Source organism: Nesoenas mayeri (genome assembly GCF_963082525.1).
Source record: "Nesoenas mayeri genome assembly, chromosome: 3".
NCBI lineage: Eukaryota > Metazoa > Chordata > Aves > Columbiformes > Columbidae > Nesoenas > Nesoenas mayeri.
The window spans coordinates 38,791,413-38,810,392 of record NC_137544.1 but is presented as its reverse complement, the minus strand read 5'-3'; the positions used below and the strand labels follow the sequence as shown (position 1 = coordinate 38,810,392).

The following is an 18,980-nucleotide window of genomic DNA, read 5'->3' as shown; positions in this document are numbered from 1 at the left end:
AAGACACCAACCGATGGGAAAATGAGCTGCAATAGCCACAATAGCTGCCACAACAGCCAGTCTTGGCTTTCCTTTGAAGTTGCTTTGAACCTGCAATGCTGAAGCACAGCCGGAGTCCAGGCACAAAGATGGGCTTCAGGGCAGCACACAGCCTTTTGGGGATGAATAAACAGAGCGGGAATCCAATCTACTTCTGCTTATCTAGACAACGGTCACCAAAAACACACGCAGGGCAGAGATACGCAGTGTATCCCAAGGAAAAAAAGCTTGCAGGAAGCTAGTTCTAAATAGATACAACATTTCTCTGCTACCAATCTTTATCAGATAATACCATATCATATTAAACACTAAAACTAGAGGAATTTCTGTTTTTTCTGTCCTACAGTCTACAAGTCTTTAGATAACTGTATAATTTGAATAATTTGTTTTCAAAGGCAATTAGCAGCTGATTTAAAAATTGCTCTTGGTGGGGTTCTTTTGTGTTAATGACACCAAAATAGTTATTAATCCACAGGTGAAAGAGCAGTGCCAAACACAACCTGTCAGTTACCCTTGTCAGGCCAACTGCCACCACCAGTAAATCATTCCATCGGCTTAAAATCATGAAGTTGATTTAAAAAAATTGTGTTGAGGGCTCTTTTTTTTTAAATTTTTTTAATTTGCCATCTATGTTTTGTCTTTAGAGGTCACATATTTTTACTTTTGTTCTGGTCCCTACTGAGACTGGAAATGTATTTTAAGAGATGTTGAACAAAGGCAATAATGGCTCCAGGAGCTGGGACTTTCAGAAAAACATGAAGTACTGGAAAACTGACAGCACTGCAAGTTCTCTGAACTTGTGTATTTATTCCAAATTTAAATATAACAAAAATGTTTTTTAAAATGTCCAAAATATACCATCTCACAAGTGCAAGTGTTGGATAGTTGCCCGTGACTATTACTGCTCAGAAACCTGCTTGCTAACAAGCTAGGGAAGAACTAAACATCCTTTTTTGATAACATTTGGTACTGATGACTGGCAAAGCTACTGCAGCCATGGGTAATGTGGACAGTGCAAAGGTCATTTTATCTGATGAACACAAAGTGGAAAGCAATCCGTCAACCTATCCCTGCCAACTGGTATTGCTGCACCCTCAAAGCTACAGAAGATATCATAATAAAGACTAAAACAATATAACATCTGCCACTGCGATGGATGGAGCTTGAACAATGAATGGTTGGTTCCTACTTCCTTACTGTCAGGAAAATTGATTGTGGAGAAGACCAAACTAGGGGCAGGGATGGACTGAATTTGATTTAGTTTGTAATTAAGGATATTCTTGCTAGGACAGTTTAAATCCAGGCTGTTGTTTTCATTAGCACAACCCCACCACAGTAACTGCAGTGAGGTCAAAGGCCATCCAGCTTCTTGGCATTTGTAAATATGACAGCTATTTCTCATGACACCTCAGTTAAACTAAAAACAAACACATATTTGGAAAGCGGGAAGCACGCCTCGCTGCGGCAGGAGCAGGTCTCTCCTGAGGAGCCCAGCCCATGTGCTGGGGGTGAAATGGAAGCCTGGGTAGGTGATGGGATGCAAGTCCCACAGATGGCAGGCTCAGGTGCCTCCTGCCCAAGGTGTGGGCTTTGGTGATGACATCTTTCCTATACAAGCATGGGGAGAGCCAAGCATGTAAGAGTAACAGATCCAACCAGCACCCTGACCAGGTAAATAAACATCTCATCCATGTAGGAGAGAGTCTCAAAGGATATCTCAAACCCTGCCCCACCTGAACTGAGGGCACCTCCCAGTGAAAAGATGGCAGGCAGCAATGTCCTGGTGAAGGTCCCTACCAGCTCCAGGCCCCTCAGCCAGCAGGACAGGACCTAGTTGACCATTCCCTTGGACCCCAGCACACAAGTTAACCTTAAACCACTTAAGGTGTTGTGGAAGCCAAACCACCAGACTGCAGTGGCCTCTGTGTGTGAGTCACTGTGTGACCCAGCCACCGATGGCAGAGCCCACCTGTAAATAGCCGGTCTGCACCACCGCATTTCTAACCTGGCTTGCCTCCCCATCAGCAGGGGTGCAAACCCCTGTCTTGCCTCCTACACAGTCAGAGAAAACAGATGAGTTATGGTATTTTTCACAGCATAATCACCAACTCACATATCTTTTTATTAATTGCTAAAATAACTGTCTCTGAAAGCACTCATCAGAACTCTGCCTTTAGGGGGCTGCTCCAGAGGCTCAGAGACCAGTTACACCAGTAAACGTGTATTAACTGCCCAGACTATTATGTTGGGCACAATTTATGATCCTATTTGTAAGTGATTTATGCCTTAGGAACAGATCACAGATCAGTGGCAATGAAGAGAGATAACTCCAGTGATGTGTCACATAAATGTGACCTTGACAGAAACAACAGTCTGCATAAATGCAGACGTGGGCCCACAGCCAAAAAGGCACTTAGGTGCTTAAGGAAAGCTTGGTAGAAGTAAGGCTCTTAAGTCTACAACAGTGTGTCTTAAATTCCCCTTCTCAGCTGCTGCCTAGCCCTGAAAGCAACTCAAACTCAGTCATTTCCACCTCAACAGCCTGGACATCTTGGCTTGCATGCTGCCACGTGGCACTGCAGTCATGGCAGCAACAGAGGAGGTCCTTGTGTAGAATCATAGAATCATAGCACCCACCCAGCCCCGTCATGGCCCCTAACACCCATTATCTCCCCTTATCTCTCATACACTTGCTGGAAGAAGCTCCACGCAAGTTGCAGGTACACCCACCACCCTTGGGAAGGAGCCCAGCGGAGGAGGTGGCCACTGGCTCTTCTGTAGAACCCCAGAGGTTATAGTACTCACCCAGCTTGTCTTGCCATGAGAGCATTGCTGTGTTGAAAGAGCTCCAATTTTAAGAACAATCTCAGTATTCACAGGCTAGAGAGAAGGAGATGTTGGTGGGAGACTGGGATGTGGGCCTGCACACCCTGCACGCTCTACTTGTAACAGGGCTATCGCACAGCGGGTACGTTTCCAAAGGGTGAAACCATGCTCTTTACTGAGAGCTTAAACGCCTGCTTTCAGGAGAGGGCTATAGGCTGGGAGTCCTGAAGAAAGGCAGACACTTAAATCTTGACCTTCTCATAGATTTTGGCATGATCCCTTTCCTTTAGCACTTCTGTGTCGGCTGGGCCTGTGGTATTTGCTCAGTGTCCTGGTGTTTGCAACTAACTTCTGGAGTTTCTTAATTTGCTGACTAACTTAAAGTAGTGGATGCAACCACTGGGACCAAGCACCTAGGAACTGGATAGGCATCTATTTTACACCTGAAGTTCACCCCAAGGGAAAGGAAAAAACACAAGCAACTTACAAAAGGGGTTCAGGTAGATATTAATTCTTCTGCCAGCTTTCCTGGGATACTGGACTCTCCATCATAGACTCTACTGCCCAAATTTAGTGATATTTGGTTTACCCTGGTTTGTTATACATGTTTTTCCTTTTTCTGATTTAAAAATATCTATAACCACCATATTTTGTTTTCCTGCACAATCCTATTTTCCAAAGCATCCATCAGTTGTACGATATCCTTTAAAGCCCCTCTCCAGTGTCGTGTTTTCCTCCTCACTGTCTTTATATGTTTGCAGCAATCACCCAACTGTCATGCTACACGAGAATTGCACCAAAATAACCAGCAAAAACTCATGCCTTCCATCCCTGATACAAAGTGCTGGACAGCACCTGCAAAGTCTTATACTATGAAATCAAACCACTAAATTCACGGTAGAAAGTGTAAAATACTTTAAAGTTAAAATATAACTAAGTGTTAAATACTTGCAGGAGCATGCAAGCATATGTGGACATCTTGAAGCAGCTCTACCAAAGGCAATTGAACATGCCATTGTGTTTCTCAATGTCACTGTGCTGCTTCCCTCCTCCTTTGCTAAAGAAAGGCAGTCACCATAATATACAGTACGAATAATTTCATAAATGATGATGCATGACCAGCAGAAGTGAGAAAGGCATGAAAACATAAACATGAAGGAAACAAATTACAGCTTAAATGAGACTGAAATGGGAGTGTAAGAATAAGCCACTTTGCATATTTATTATACATTCAGCTAGAAATGATTAGGAACCCCAGGTAATTGTACCATTTGAAATTATTTTTTCTGCTTCTTAAACCGGAGCTTCCAGAAGAGAAGTTTCGGGGCCTCGGGCCTTCGTTTGAAATTAACTTGTTTTCTCCATCAGACTGTGAGAGAGCACACACAGGGCAGGAAGCTCGACGCAGAGCAGCCAGCGCAGAGCCCGCCATGCCCACCATGCAGCCATGCACCGCAGCAGAGCTCGGGCATGCCCCAGCGCTTCGCAACATGCAGCCATGGGAGACGTCAAGCTCAAGGCAGGGTTGATGCACGAGATTTCTAACCTCCTTCTCTCTTTCTGATCTTCTAGGTTCCTTCCTAGCCTTTCTCTTCTGGTTTCTCTTATCTTTTTCGTCCTTGAGTTCCTTCACCGGGACAACTTTCTCCTTGACTATTTCTGAGGTGTGGGCTGTATGGATACTCATTGACCACTCAGAGATGGCACTGGGATCCCAGTAAGACTTGTCAGTATTGGCGGGGAGAAGGAAGGAGTTAGCTCCCGGGGTGGCGTACTCTACAGAGCTGGACTCCACCGGCTGGAATTCATAATAATCCCACTCCAGGCCACTGGAGGTCATTCTTCAACTAATTCTTACGGCTCTTATCGTGTTTTAAAGAATGTATCTGCAGAACATGAAGTGAGTGTTTTACTCTCTCCACAACATTCAGCAACTTTTAAGTTTCTGCTTACCATGTGGCAGATGAAAAGTTAGTTTTGCATTCATTCGTTGGCTAAAGAGAATCAACTCCAAAACTAAATGTTTAGGATTCTCTTGTTATTTAGAAAAATGAAATAGAGGCCATCTTATTAGAACCTGGAGATTTTTTTTATGCTATCACGGCAATGCCACAGACACAAATCAACTAAGTAATTTACTTTGCAATTAAATATGATACTCCCCACTCTCATGAGTGATTTAATCTCTCAACCTAAATCTGTATTCCTGAAAAACAGCAACAAAACGTACAGATGTTAATCAACACTTGAAACTAAGATGCCTTCGCTGCCAAATAAGCACACAGTAAAAGTGACCAAAGGCATAATCAATAGATTGCAACTAAAAGAATATGAATGTATTCTGTGGAGTGTAAATAAAGTACACAGATGAGTTATACAAGGAGAAATCATGAATAGAAAACCTTCTTTGAAGACCTATGTAAAAGGAAAGCAGAAATATTTTAGTTAATACCTTCCACAAGCAAAAAAATCTTCATTTGGAGTTTTAGCCTTCCTTCTCCTCTGAGACAAATCCAAACACACACACTGAGTCTCAGCAGGTCCTGAGGCTCTCCTCAAGCCCAACCAAATTACTAGTACTAAATACAGAACTAAAATCAAAACACATTTTAAAGAAACAGTATCTGTGAATTAAGCATGAATCTGTTCTGTTCAGATTCATCACCACATTTAGAGGTGGTATCCAAGTGTTGTGAACAAAGCCCCTGAGAAGCTTGCAAAGCAAGTGAAAAAGGTCTTCTACGAGCTGTGTATTTCTGCAGTGCAAGACTCCTTGCTAAACTGAAATGATGCTAAACACTGATTTACTGGAGTTATTTTTCCATAATGGCTATCATACTTACATATAAACATCCTAGGTTTTATTCCTAGAGGATTAAAAAAAACCCCAGACTTACTCAAAAAACAGTTTCCACAGAAAACACATTTGTCCAAATCAGTGGAAGCTCTTGCATTCTTAGAGCAGCAACTTGCTTTTCTCAGGAAAACAGACTGTACTTGTAAAGTACCTGCAACTTCGTCTTAAATATCTGATGAACCATTTTTGCTGGGAGAAGTCAAAAAAACATGCTCAGGATACATCTGAATAAACTGATACTCCTTATTACATTTGCAAATCTGCTGCATTTCACAGGCAAGCGTAGGGAAATACTAAATAGTGCAGGAAGCAAAGTTCCTCCCTAGAAAAACAAGTTTCCCAGTAGAAAGCTGGCTGCACCAGTACCCCACAGTCCAAAGCCTGTCAGACAGACTGCTCAGGTCTCACAGTGAAGCCGCTACTCATGGAGACAAGGAAAGCAGTTTTCTAATTTCTATAGGTATTTAAGACCCCCTGGACTGAAACAAATGCCTGAGGGGATTTTCAAAAGGCACCTGGAGATTTCGAGTGTCCTTTAAACAACCATACAGGTGCCTCTACTAACCACCTTTCGACCTTCAAGTCCTTTGAAGAATCTTCGCCTTATTTATTGCAGGGGGAACAAAAGTGACCCTTCCTCAAACTTGCTCCAGCATGCTATCAGAAGTTAGCTAGCAACAAATCTGAAGTAGTCATGGTTATTCAACTGCTGTTGCACATTTCAGCCTACCCCTTTGTTCATCAGAGTGAGGTAACTAAAACCACGTCACCGGTCGCTTCAATGCACCTTAAAGCCTGGTCCGAGATTAGAATTATTCTCCTGGAAAACCAAGAAACTCCAATAACTTAGATACCATACCGAATTAAAACAAACTACCATTTGCTAAATTCAAAGCAGGTTTCATTGGGCTGATGCTTCGCTACACAACAGCCTCACAGATGCGACCACCCCCACATCAAATGCAAGTGCCAACGAGATGATTTCCCCGCGATGCCGCGCGGTGCTCCGGGCAGCTGCTCCATGCGGCATGTGCTACACAAAAAGCATCTCCCACTTCAGGCAAACATCGCAACGGATTGTGTCCCCTACCTGATATCCTCCAGTGGGTTCCCATCTGCTACAACAAGCTCTTATTTCATTTCTGCACCAAAAGGCAGATGATGACTCTCACTGCTACTCACACCAGCCTGGTGCAACCAGAGCTCTTATAAAGAGCTCTTGAGCATAAGGACCAAGATATTCATTGAAAAACACCACATTTGACTTTGCCTCCTATGCAGTTTTTCCTCTTTGAATTAGAGCCTACATCTCCAAATTAGAAAATACAGAGACAGATTTCGTTTTCATTTAATCCTACTTCAAAGAAGTGAAGGTCTCCTCTTATTTGCAAATTACCTTCTACCCTCCACCCAAAGCAAGAAGGTTGTATCTACTTACATCATCCTGAATATCCAGGTCGCAGCCTGCCTTCAACAAAACCTGGACAACACGGAGATGACCCTTGTGGGCAGCAAGATGCAAGGGGGTCCGGCCATGCTATGAATGAGAAGAAAATAATAATACTTTAAAGTGAATTTTTAGGCGTGGTTGTTGACCAGAATTTTATCCTCTTTTCCTTGTTCTTCTGTCCATATTTCACTCTCTGAAGCCCGTGCTAGCAGCAATTGGCATATATTTGTGTATGCTGAAACTCCTCCTCCCCCTTCTACAATATTGCAGTTTATCCCAAGGGTGAGTGTCATGAGGATGGAGCCAGGCTCTTCTCAGTGACAACCAGTGGCAGGACAAGGGGCAATGGGTACAAATTGAACACAAAAGGTTCCACTTAAACATGAGAAGAAACTTGTTCTCAGTGAGGGTGCCAGAGCACTGGAACAGGCTGCCCAGGGGGGCTGTGGAGTCTCCTTCTCTGGAGACATTCAAACCTGCCTGGACGCCTTCCTGTGCAACCTCATCTGGGTGTTCCTGCTCCAGTAAGGTAATTGGACTAGATGATCTTTTGAGGTCCCTTCCAATCCCTGACATCCTGTGATTCTGTGACACTCTGCAAAAGGGATATTATATTCACATAAGGATACTTCCTTACAAATTCACATGTGGCTTTCTGTCCATGCCCAAAGAGAATTATTTTGTTTCTGTCCCTCTGGAGACCACAATTGTCAACCACTTTCAACTTCTTTCTGTACGACGAAGTTGCAGTAGCAGGCCAATTCCTACCTTGTAATGGGTACCATCTTTGTGATAGAAATAAGAATGACTGGACTGTTGGGTATGACGGATGCTCCCCCTAAAAGGAATGGAAGGCTTGTAGTCGCTCTAAGCGACAACCATCCCCATTTTGCCAAAGATCTGTCAGGGTTTTTTTTAGACAACAGTTATTTTTAAACATTACCAAGCTCTAATCCACATGAAAGTAAGAGTATAAAATAGTAATGAGTAATTCAATCTATAGTGTAATCAAGGACAGTATCCTAATAAACAGGCAGATTGAAAAGCTTTAATTAGTGAGATGGATACACCTATGCTTTTAGGAGGAAAAAAAATCTCAAAATTTTACAGTAACACAATTTTTTTGTTAAAGATAGCAACTCCTCAACAAACAGGTTCCAACAATCTAAGTAAAATTACAAGAGGAAAACAACAGTTACTTGCAACTGAGCTCCACTTGATCATCCTTTGGCAGAATTTAAAATGAAACATTTCAGGAAAGGGGGAAGAGGCTGCTTTTCCTACAAGAGGCCTAAAAGTTGATGTGGAAAGATGGTCGATGAGGGAAGAGATTTTAAGAGGCAGTCTGGACAACAGCAGAGAACTACAACAAGTGATTCCCTAGAAATTTAACCTATATAACCTGAGAAAGAAGATTTGTAAGTGAGAGCCAAGAATTAACTCCTGTTCTGGGAAGGACATATGTGTGTGTGTGTGTGTGTGTGTGTGTGTGTATAAAATCTCAAAACATCAACATGAAAGGCAAGTGGGACACCTTAAGAACTGTCAAAAAGCAACCATCTGTAACTGTTCATTGGAAATTTTATTTCATCTCGATTAAGAAAACAGGATTCCAGCCATTGGTAAAATCATGGAGTTATCTTCACAAAGAATCCTGTTTTCTCCACCAGGTATTTTATGAGATAAAGAAGAATTACATTCCTCTTCACCTGTATCATTAAATATCTATTTCCTCATGACTGCTGCTGTGTTTGTCTGTTTTTCCACCCAAAGATTTACCCTGAAAAGGAAGATAAACGGCCCTAACACATCACCTACAGAAGGAGTATGCACCTCAAAAGCTGGCTGGCTACTAGTGGCCTAAAGTAAGCAGAAGGTAACCAGCACCCTTCTGAGATTTTAAGCAACTTTCCCAGGGGGAAAGCTACTTCAGGTAAATAAAAAACCAAGCTCAGGACAGGACTGTCTTCACTGAGCAAACCTCATACCTGTGTAGCTGGCAAAGCCTCAGGAATTCAGCCTCTTCAGAGCAAAAAGGAAAACCAGTGTGGAAACCACAGACTAGCTGTGGACAAGATGTCTGTGTCATTACTGACTAGTTGTGCTATGCTTTGAAAATGTTAAAACACTGATTAATTTGTTCAGCCTGGAGAAGAGAAGGCCCCAGGGAGACCTTATTGAAGCCTTTCAGTACTTAAAAGGAGCCTACAAGAAAGATGGGGATGGAGTTTTTAGCAGGGCCTGTTGCAACAGTTTTAAACTAAAGGAGGAGAGATTCAGGTTAGGCAAGAGGAAAAAAAAAATTACCATGAGGCTGATGAAACACTGGCCCAAGTTGCCCAGAGAGGTGGTAGATGCCCCATCCCTGGAAACATTCCAGGCCAGGCTGGACGGGGCTCTGAGCAACCTGATCTAGTTGTAGATGTCCCTGCTCATTGCAGGGGGGTTGGACTAGGTGATGTTTGAATGTCCCTTCCAACCCAAACTATTCCATGGTTCTATGAACTGTCCTATGTTATTGATCTGAAGGGCCAGATCTAAAGGAAAAGTCCCCACCGATTCTGACAGACATTGTTTCCCGTTAGCAGCAGCAGCAGCTCATTCATACGTGGGAAACTTCTACTCCAGCCCCGCTGGAGGCGTGGGAAGGGCTCGCATTAGGCTGTCACCATTGTCCCTGGTGCCACCCAGCCTCCTGCTTGGGTGCTTCTTGCTCAACCTGTCCCTATGGCAAAGGGCACCGAGCTGCACTGAGCTTGCTTCCTTCTCCATGAGCCTGGAGGAGAGCCAGGGCAATGTTGCTGTTCCAGGTAACTCAACAGCAGGAGGCATAAAAGTCTCCGGGCAACATGGAGGGGAGGGAAGACAAGAAAAAAAAAAAAGGAAAAAAAGAAAAGCCAGATTGACAAATCATTCCTGGCTATGAACAATATGTCTGAATTATGAATATGTGCTCCAGCACACTCAGGTTTATGGCTTCTGACTTTCTACATTACTTAATGGCAGTAAGTAAATCACCTGATGCGGGTGTCTCGCTTCCCAGCAGGTTACTAATATAACACAAAAACAATTTACTGCAATCTGTGCACGGACCAGAAAAAATCCCAAACAAACCCAACTTGAAGGCAGGTCATGTACTTTAAAAGGAAAACAGTGTCAACTACATTAATATATCCCAGCAGGGAAACTTTCTGATAACCATCTCTAACCACTGAAAAAAAATGCTGAGGTGCAGCCAAAGGTACTGTGTTAAAAATAAATTGTGAAAGCAGAATATGAGTTTATTTCAATCTGAGGGACATGTTTTCCTCAACCAACACCCTCTCCTAGGCAATCACCACGCCGAGCGTGCCCGGTGGCAGGGTGCAAGCACAAGACGTGGTTGCAAAACCACAGAAGATCCCGATCAAACAACCTTCACCTGCCAGTTCAGTGCCTTAAGGCACATTAAAATGCACATTAAAATAAAGCTGCCCCAGGGAACGGGCTTACCCCGAGGAGGCTGCCCTTACCCTGGGGACCACCAAGTCCTCCTGTCACCAACCCCGCTCCTGTTCTCAATAGCTGGGCAGCCTCACGGCCAGGCAGAGGAGATGGGTGCTGGAGGAGGAGAGGACACTCAATGAGGCCACCACAGGTCTGTGCTTTCCCTGGCATCAGGAGAAAGGGTGAAGTGCCAGATCAGCAGGCAGAGAGGAAAGCCACCAGGCTCGGCAAGGGCAGAAAGAGCGGAGGCTGGCCAAGAAGGCCACCCTGTTCCAGTCCCCCCAGTAAGTGACACCAAGCACCATCACGTCCTCAGTGCCACCAAGAACAGGAGCCAACGCAAAGCAACATTGCCTGTCTGCTCCTGTCACTTAGTGAACAGAGATTCACAAAACTGTGCATTTCCCCTGTCATCACCCCCGAGCATTCAGAAATTCAGCCAGGTCCCCAAAACTCAAGCTCTTGTTTAAAAAAAAAAAAAAAGTTGTTGAAACAGAAGGCTAGAGGATTATAGTTTGGCTTTTTATTTCAGACGATTTGTGTGTTTCAAGATTCTCTATCCAAGAAAACAGAGTTCACAGGCATGCCACCTACTGGAGACTTCCAGAGAGAGACCTTCAGAGACCATAGCTACTGCATATACGCAGTTCTTGAGCTTTTTCACTATGAAGTGACACTATGAAGGAAAACTATGACCCTGCCTAGGATGGGAGAGTGGGAAGGAGGATCAAGGCCAGCACATTACACTGATTAGAGGCTCAGGCTTTTGGAAGAGCACTGATCCTCTCAAGATTAATCATAACCCTGCAAGAACTGGCAATGCCAGATTTTATTTTTCTTCCAAGTAACATCAAAATGAGAGCAGAGGTGGGTGGAACAGCCGGACAATGTTCCAGTACAGGCAATGCAAACACTGGAAAACAATGGAAAAAAACATTCCCACCCACCTCTCCATGCAAACATATACATATGTATGCACACATCAATTCAGGACAAACTATACAAGGGGATCTGGGTGCCTCTCATGCTGTGATGACAAACTTACAATGTAGCAATCTCTGGAGAGAAACTTTTTAAATAAAATTTTTCTCTCACAACAATGCATCCTACCCAAAATACAATATCCAGGGGGAAGAGAGATGAAGGCAGATAGACAAATTTCCCTCTGCGTGCCTCCTCCATAAAGACATTTTGCACTCACTACTGCAGCACCAAAGAGGGCGCTTATCTGAATACACACATGTGTCCCAGTGGGAAAGGAAACATATATGAACAAGAGTGTCTCTTAGATGCTCAGTCTAATGAGAGAACACTAAAACCAGGGACTGCTTAACATGCAGATGACTGACTTAAAAGCTTGCTAGCAATTCCAAAGATGAACTGTAATGGTTTGGGGGTTATTACAGAAATACAAATGAAGGATTGCTACAACTTGAGATTAATGAACCAATAAAGCAGTCATTCATATAAAAAATATGCAATTTGGACTCTTATTCAAATGTAAATAATTGCTTCAGCAGGCAACAAATCATACAAATCCTCCCCTATCACTGGTTTATTGACAAAACAAATGGGACCTATTGCACTGAGGCTGCAGCTTCCATGGAGCGTGACACGCTGCAGCTACGCACAGTAAACAGCCACACGGATTTCAGCAGGGAAATGCAAGGGTAGGGTTTTTGTTTGTGTTTAATCTGTATTCTGACTTCCAGACGTCGACTGGCAGCTGTTGATACACACGGTTCAAAAGCAGAATTTTCTTAGAGCAGCTGCCAGTGTGTGCACTCTGCAACCAAATCCATACTGGGGGGCTTAGCACCATCAGTTTTCCTTGTGTTTATATATTTGTAGGTACTTTTTTGCAAGTACATTCAGTTCTCCATCTCACCCAGCTCTTGTGCTGCAGAAGGACTGCTATTTATTCATCTACTCTGCACAAAAATATGCCTATCCGAGTTTTATTACAAAGCTTGAAAGTAAAAACCAAGTCTTGTCACATTGTTCACATTGATGATTTGTTAGACTGTTCTCCATGAATAACCTGCTTGCTCAACTCAGCAGAAAGTTTCTCACTGACCTCAATAGGCATTCACAAATGTTTGCTAGTCCCCCTTCAATTATTTTTATTTATTGCTTAAAACAGGTACCAGTAGTTCTACAAACTGAAAGAGCACAAAAATGTGAAAGCAGTCAAATGTATTTCTTCTTTTGTTTCTGTCTGAACTTAAAAAGGAAGAAAAAAAAAGATCATTTTAAAGAACTCAATATGCTCTGAAGTTGAAATCCCGATGACAAGATTACAAGTACCCCAGCATTATGGAAGTGTTGCCATATGGCAGGCTCCTAACAGGACTAGTTGAGAAAATCAAATCAAACAAACGAACAGAATTACTGAATCAAAACAGAAGCACTACCTTTTGCAGTTATATGGGGTTTTTTCTGAATTATAATATCTTCTATGAAGAATTCAATTTTATAGCTATGATCTTAATGCTACGCTCTGCAGAAAAGCTTTATTCTGCTTCCCTTTGAAAAAATATTCACAAAACCCATGGCGCTACACAAATTACATTAAAACTACCTGTACTGCCTTTATTACTTCCTCTGGCAATCTTTTCCACATCTAGCAGAGAAGTGGCGCACTCATCTGTGCGTGCTTGCTAATACAGAGCTTATTCTGGACACATTAGTTCCCACTATTGAATGCTGCACCCCTTGCTGCAACACCCCAGCAAAACCCAACACCCAGTAGCACCTTGTTTTGGGGAACTATAGTGCAGAGGTTCAGACCCAGAAATTTCATCTTGGGGGATGGAACAAGTCCATGTTAAGGACTGCTATGCCCCCAGAAGTGCCTTGTTTCAGCCAGGCATCCCTGGGATAAACCAGATGATGATGCCTAGGAGGTGAAATCCTGCTTCTCTCCATCCTCCAGGCACCATTTTGAGGACAGGATCAAGAGAAGAGCCGACCTGATCTGAGATGTCACTACTGCCCTTTCTCCTGGGACTCTCCTAGTGGTTCTCAGCCCTTTCCCTAATCTAATTGAATTCAGCAAATCCAAATAAAAAGTACCCAGGAAAAGGAAAACAGCATCCTAGGAGGACAGCAAGGCAGAGCAGCTCAGCAGAAGGCCCAGGCCTTTAATGTTGAAGATGCAATAACTTTACTGAAAGAAAGCTCTGCTACAAAAGGGCTGAAAGATGGGACGAGCTTTCTCACACAGAAGAAAAGACTTAATTATACCAGACCTAGTTCTTAATTTTCCAGCTTTTGCAGCATATTCACCAAAATACTTTATAAAGGCACCTGCTTGCTGGATCAACCAATTTGCATGATCAGTTGTTTGGGGTATTTTTTGCCCTTTTCGTAAATAAAACAGCTACATATTTCACACCTGTCAAGAACACCAGACAAAAAGGCACAAAAATGGAAATTATCTCTTTGTCCTAAGAGGCAGAGAAGCAACAGAGCACCCTGGTTGAGAAGATGCTCTTTGAGAAGAGCAGAGCCATGAAGCCTCTGCTGAGCACCAGGCCATCTCTTGGCCACCACCCTGCATGGCTGGTGGCCGCAATCCCAACACCAGGATGGGCACTTGATGTATGTGCAACGTGGGGCCACCAGCCCTCTCCCACTCTGGGCTCCTTGGCATCAACGTGTCAGCAGTGCTGTGGCCATCAGCTCTTATTTACGTGTTTTAAAAAGCCCCCAAACCTGGGAATAGCCCCAGTTGGAGACAGGGAAGATGCTGGAGTGTGTACTTCCATATTGCCTTCACCTGTACAAGTGAATTCCTAGTAAGGCTGTCAAAACAAAATAAATGCACCCCCGGGGATGCTGAAGTGAACACCTGGACACACGGATGCTCCACTGAATTTTGTTTCTTTCATATTCTTCTTCTTTTTCTGAAATCATCTACTTAGGGGTGACAAAAATGAAATACTATTTTGCAGCTGAATTGTTGTTTACTGAAGCAGCAGTTAACCACATCCTATGACCGTCCACATATATGATAAAAACAGAACTGGACAAACTCGCCATCTATGCAGCATTTAACAGTACTTGGTTTTTCACAAAAAATATGCTTAATTTTTTTTAAGCCATGCTCAATTAATCCCGTTTGAATAAAGAACTCTCTGGCATTTAGCTCTAGCTCCTGGTCACTTCAAGCTGTGGCTCTGCACGGTGTTTTTCACAAGAATGAGTCTGTGCTTACAGATGCATATCAGAAATACATTTAAGGCCTAAAGAGATGTGGGAACTTTTTCTCCCTCTCCAAAGATCTTTGTCTCTGCATGTCCTCTTCCCAGAAAACTCTGATAGAATTTGGCAGGAATTTTGGCTGACAAGTACAACGCCCCCACCATTTTTTTTTCCCCCTCTGGAGCTAATCCCTCCAAAGGGATTAATTTAGAATTAATTTAACAGAACAAATTGAAAACTACGAATAAAAGCAGAAGACACACAGGTACAAGAGAACTGAGGTATTCACGTGAATACATTTATTTTTACGTTTCATTTTGCAATGAGTTTTATCTTGGGGAGGGGAAAGGGCCCTGCGTTTCAGTTTATCTGAAAGCTTAACCAATAGTTCTCCACTACAACATGCATGCCATCTAATTTCCATCCTAAAATTAACAACCCCTACCCTAAAAGTAGTTCTCATTTTCTGTCTGTTCTGCTTATTGAAAGACTGCACAAGAACCCGGCTCTCTGATGGCTAACAAATCCCGTCAAATTTCCAGTTTAAATATACCTGAGTCTAATTTACACATGGTTGCTCCCGTGACAACCTTGTCCTTGACTTTGAATGTTTCTTTCTCCTTCCAGCCCCTGTGTGTCACCAGATTAGCAACCCGAGCTCTTCCAGGGTATGTTTATACAGCCTTCCATAGGCAAATATGCAGATGCTCTCCCTGTGCAGCCAGCTGGCTGGGTGACAGCAGGTGCAAACTGGATGCTGTGCAGACCTGGGGTAGGACATTACCGAGCCTGAACTGATGGGCTTTGATGAGGGCAGCAGCTTGGCCTCACGCCTCTTGTTTCACATTGAGCTCACCTCTATCTGGCTCACAGGACAGGAGGAATAAGTGCCTGTGCACCTCCAAAATACTCCAAGCACACAGCCTCAGCCACTCCCCTGAGAGCCTCTCCTGTGCACTCCCCAACACTCTTGAAGAAGAGTTGAAGTCAGATCAGCAAGATCAGCTCCATAGGGATGACCCCACAACCCCTAGGAAAGAATAGCTACGATCCCATGGCACCAGGTCAGCTACAGGGACGGCCTCACAGCTCAGCAGCGAGCACGGCTTTCCTGCAGAAACATCAACACTCTGCAGCTGGGCGCAGTTTTGCCACCAAATGAGCTTTGCTTTGATTTTCCATGCAAGGGTGGAAATGATAAAGCAAGTGCAAGCAGCAGGAAGCCACCTATACCGTATAGGAAAGAAAAACTTGTCAACTCTGGCAAATCTGCATTTTATCAAATTGACTGGGCTTTGTGTTTGAAAGTCAGATTTACACACCTTGCTTCTAATTGTCATTAAGAGAATGGATTTATAATTGCATAATAAACAACCTCAACAATAAGAAAATGTCTCTTCCGCATTTGAATTGTGGATTATGGCAACTAATCCCATGAAACATTTAAATCGATTGTTCTGGCAACCACTACAAGGGACACAACATTTTATGTTTAAACAGTGCATTACGTTAATGCACAAATTTATACAAAGTATGGCATCCTTTGGTCGTTTGTGTATTTTCAGGTATGTCCCTCAGCAATCTCAAAGCTCATGATCTTAAAAGAAAACAAACAAACAAACAAACAACAACCAAAAAACCTCCAAAATAACCCACAAAGCCCCAAGCTACCACTCAGACATCTGCAAGTCAGTATTTCCTGATCTATTACTGACTACCTTTAATAGCTGTTCATCAGCTACTGAGCTGCTTGGACAACAGAGCCAAAGAGGCATTTTTGGGGCCATCATGTTTATTACATCTGTGCTTTGCATCTACCAACAACAAGAGGGCACTTAGTTTTGGCAAACAAAACTTAGAAATACCAGCTGTCCTTGAATCACCCCAGCTTTCAAAATAAATACTATCTACAACTCAAACACTGCAAAGGATTGAAAACAACTGTCACTGACAGATAAAAAGAGGAAATGACAGATTACTTATCAAATGTATTCACATTCGCTTTCTATCTGTAAATATTAGCTCTCATACATATATAATGTTCAAAATCAATATGGAAATACAAATAAAACTAGATAAAATGGAGAACAACAGTTCACCAAAACAGGATGTCCCAAATTTTATGGTACAGCTCTAAAGATCTAACTTAACTGATTCATTTTAAGGGTTTTTGCTGATCAAACCTTCACTGCAACAGCCACTTTTATCTCACTTTCTATATGCTAGTATTATTTATAACATGTTGGTTAGGAATAGGTGAGTATCAGTTTGAACTCTTAATATCTAAGCAGAAGTTTTTCTCTGCTGACCTAATCTGGAAGGCACAGGGACCACAGTTTAAAATCCCCAAGTTTGGAACTGCCTAGGGACTACAGAGCACGAATCAATGAAGATATCAGGTATAAGCGAGGCTGCTGTACTAAGAGATTTCAAGGGTAAGAAATGTTTTCTGTGTACTTTTACTGCAACAGGTGGCTTTGCCCCATCCCCTCATCGAGAAGGATGGGCGCTCTGAGCCGCATTCCCTCAACAGTGATGAATTGCTCCATTCATCAGCTCGCACAGTGTTCAAAAGTCAATGCACGCTTTGAAAAATGTCGCTGCCCCTCCACCAACACACTGCATTTCTAAAGACTCGGCGTTCACCGCAGCTGCACCCATGGGGAAGCGTGTAACTACAAGACATGCAGTATTTTGTATATCCACATGAGCTAACAAGTATAAACTTTAAGGAAATCTAAACACTAACTTTGGTCACATTCAGGCTGGTAAAGCTACAAGGGCATTTTCACAGACAATGGTCTAGGAGTTATGTTAGTTACCAGGGATTTCGCAAAGCGTTTTTCTCCTGTTACCTTGGTAACCGCTACCTTGGCACCCCTGTTGATAAGCTGCACCACATTCTCCACTTGGCCTTTGTAGGCGGCTACAAGCAGGCGTTCTGAAAGCACGGCGACCACATCCTGCTGGCTCATGAATTAGCAGAGAAAGGTTTTCAGGTTTCTCCAGTCCAAAAAACAAAGGCTTGGGATCGGTTCAAGCAGCATGTAGGAAGGCGAGAAGGACCCTGGCTCCCTGGACGGTGACGTTATTGCTATGCCATCCTCTGGACCTGTGGATCAGAAAACAACACTGCAAGATCAGACAACAACAGCAAGGTTTCAGAGACAGAAGCACTGCAGCAGATCCTCCCCGGGTGTTCATCTTCTCATCGCTTTGGGAGAGGGTCACAAAAAACCCTCAGAGCCTCCTGAAGACATTGCACTTCTGTTGCAATGCAGAGTGATGGAGATAGTAGCACATTTTTGGGATGCCCTCATTCCCCTAGTTTGGGATCAAAATCCTTAAACTTTCTGAAAGCTTAACTCTCTTTTGGCCTATCCTGTATTTGTGTGCCCCCCTGACTTTCTCTCCTTCCCCCCCCCAGTCTCCCAGACTTTAATTGGCCAAGGACAGGTTAACTACCTCTGCTGCTAATAGCAGCTCAGCCTGTGTTTGCCAAGAAAACAAGATTAGGTTATAGTTACTGGTCGCTGATATAAAGACGCAAACCTCTGCCCTGGAAGTACTGAGTGCAGTCAGCAATTAAAGGCAGCTGACTGTTCCTTCATGGGTATAAAACGCTTCACAGCCTCCACCAAAACATTCCAAGGACACCTTTGGGAGGGACCACAGCCTGCAACTGGGAAACACTGAGCTCTGCTGCCAGTGAGAAAAGATGTTCCCCCCGCAGCGCTGCCATCACACCACACTGACCCCTGCAACAACTCAGATTTAGCACTCTGCATGCAAACCCGTGAGCTTGTTCTTCATGTTCCACTGACCTGTTCAATGAACCACTGGAGCTGAAAACAGACTTCTGACATAATTCCAGAAAAATTATTGCAGATCACTTTGAGCTGTAAGATCCAGAACCTGGCCAGTTTGGGAGCATTGCAGCTTTGCCTGTGCTTTTCACATTTTGGTGTTTAACAGTTTCAGTACAGGAAAAATACCTTCAAGATAGCCAGTGTGTATACAGATGATTTATCTTTTTCTTTCTTGAAATATCACTGCATTGCTCCCTAGCTACCAGTATTTCATGCTTTGCATAATCTGAAGGTAACTGGTACATGG

The 18,980-nt window shown here is 43.3% G+C and overlaps 1 protein-coding gene across 1 annotated transcript in view; it reads right to left on the bottom strand.

The window, feature by feature from the left end:
* ANKRD6 (ankyrin repeat domain 6) overlaps positions 1-17,839 on the bottom strand; it is a gene marked incomplete at both ends in the record, with an annotated part of 34,604 nt that extends 16,765 nt beyond the window's left edge. The window contains 2 exons of the mRNA XM_080342461.1: positions 7,161-7,259; positions 17,720-17,839. Coding sequence (XP_080198587.1) covers positions 7,161-7,259; positions 17,720-17,839 — 219 coding nt within the window. The remainder of the gene's footprint in view (positions 1-7,160; positions 7,260-17,719) is intronic.
* Between the last annotated feature and the right edge of the window lie 1,141 nt (positions 17,840-18,980).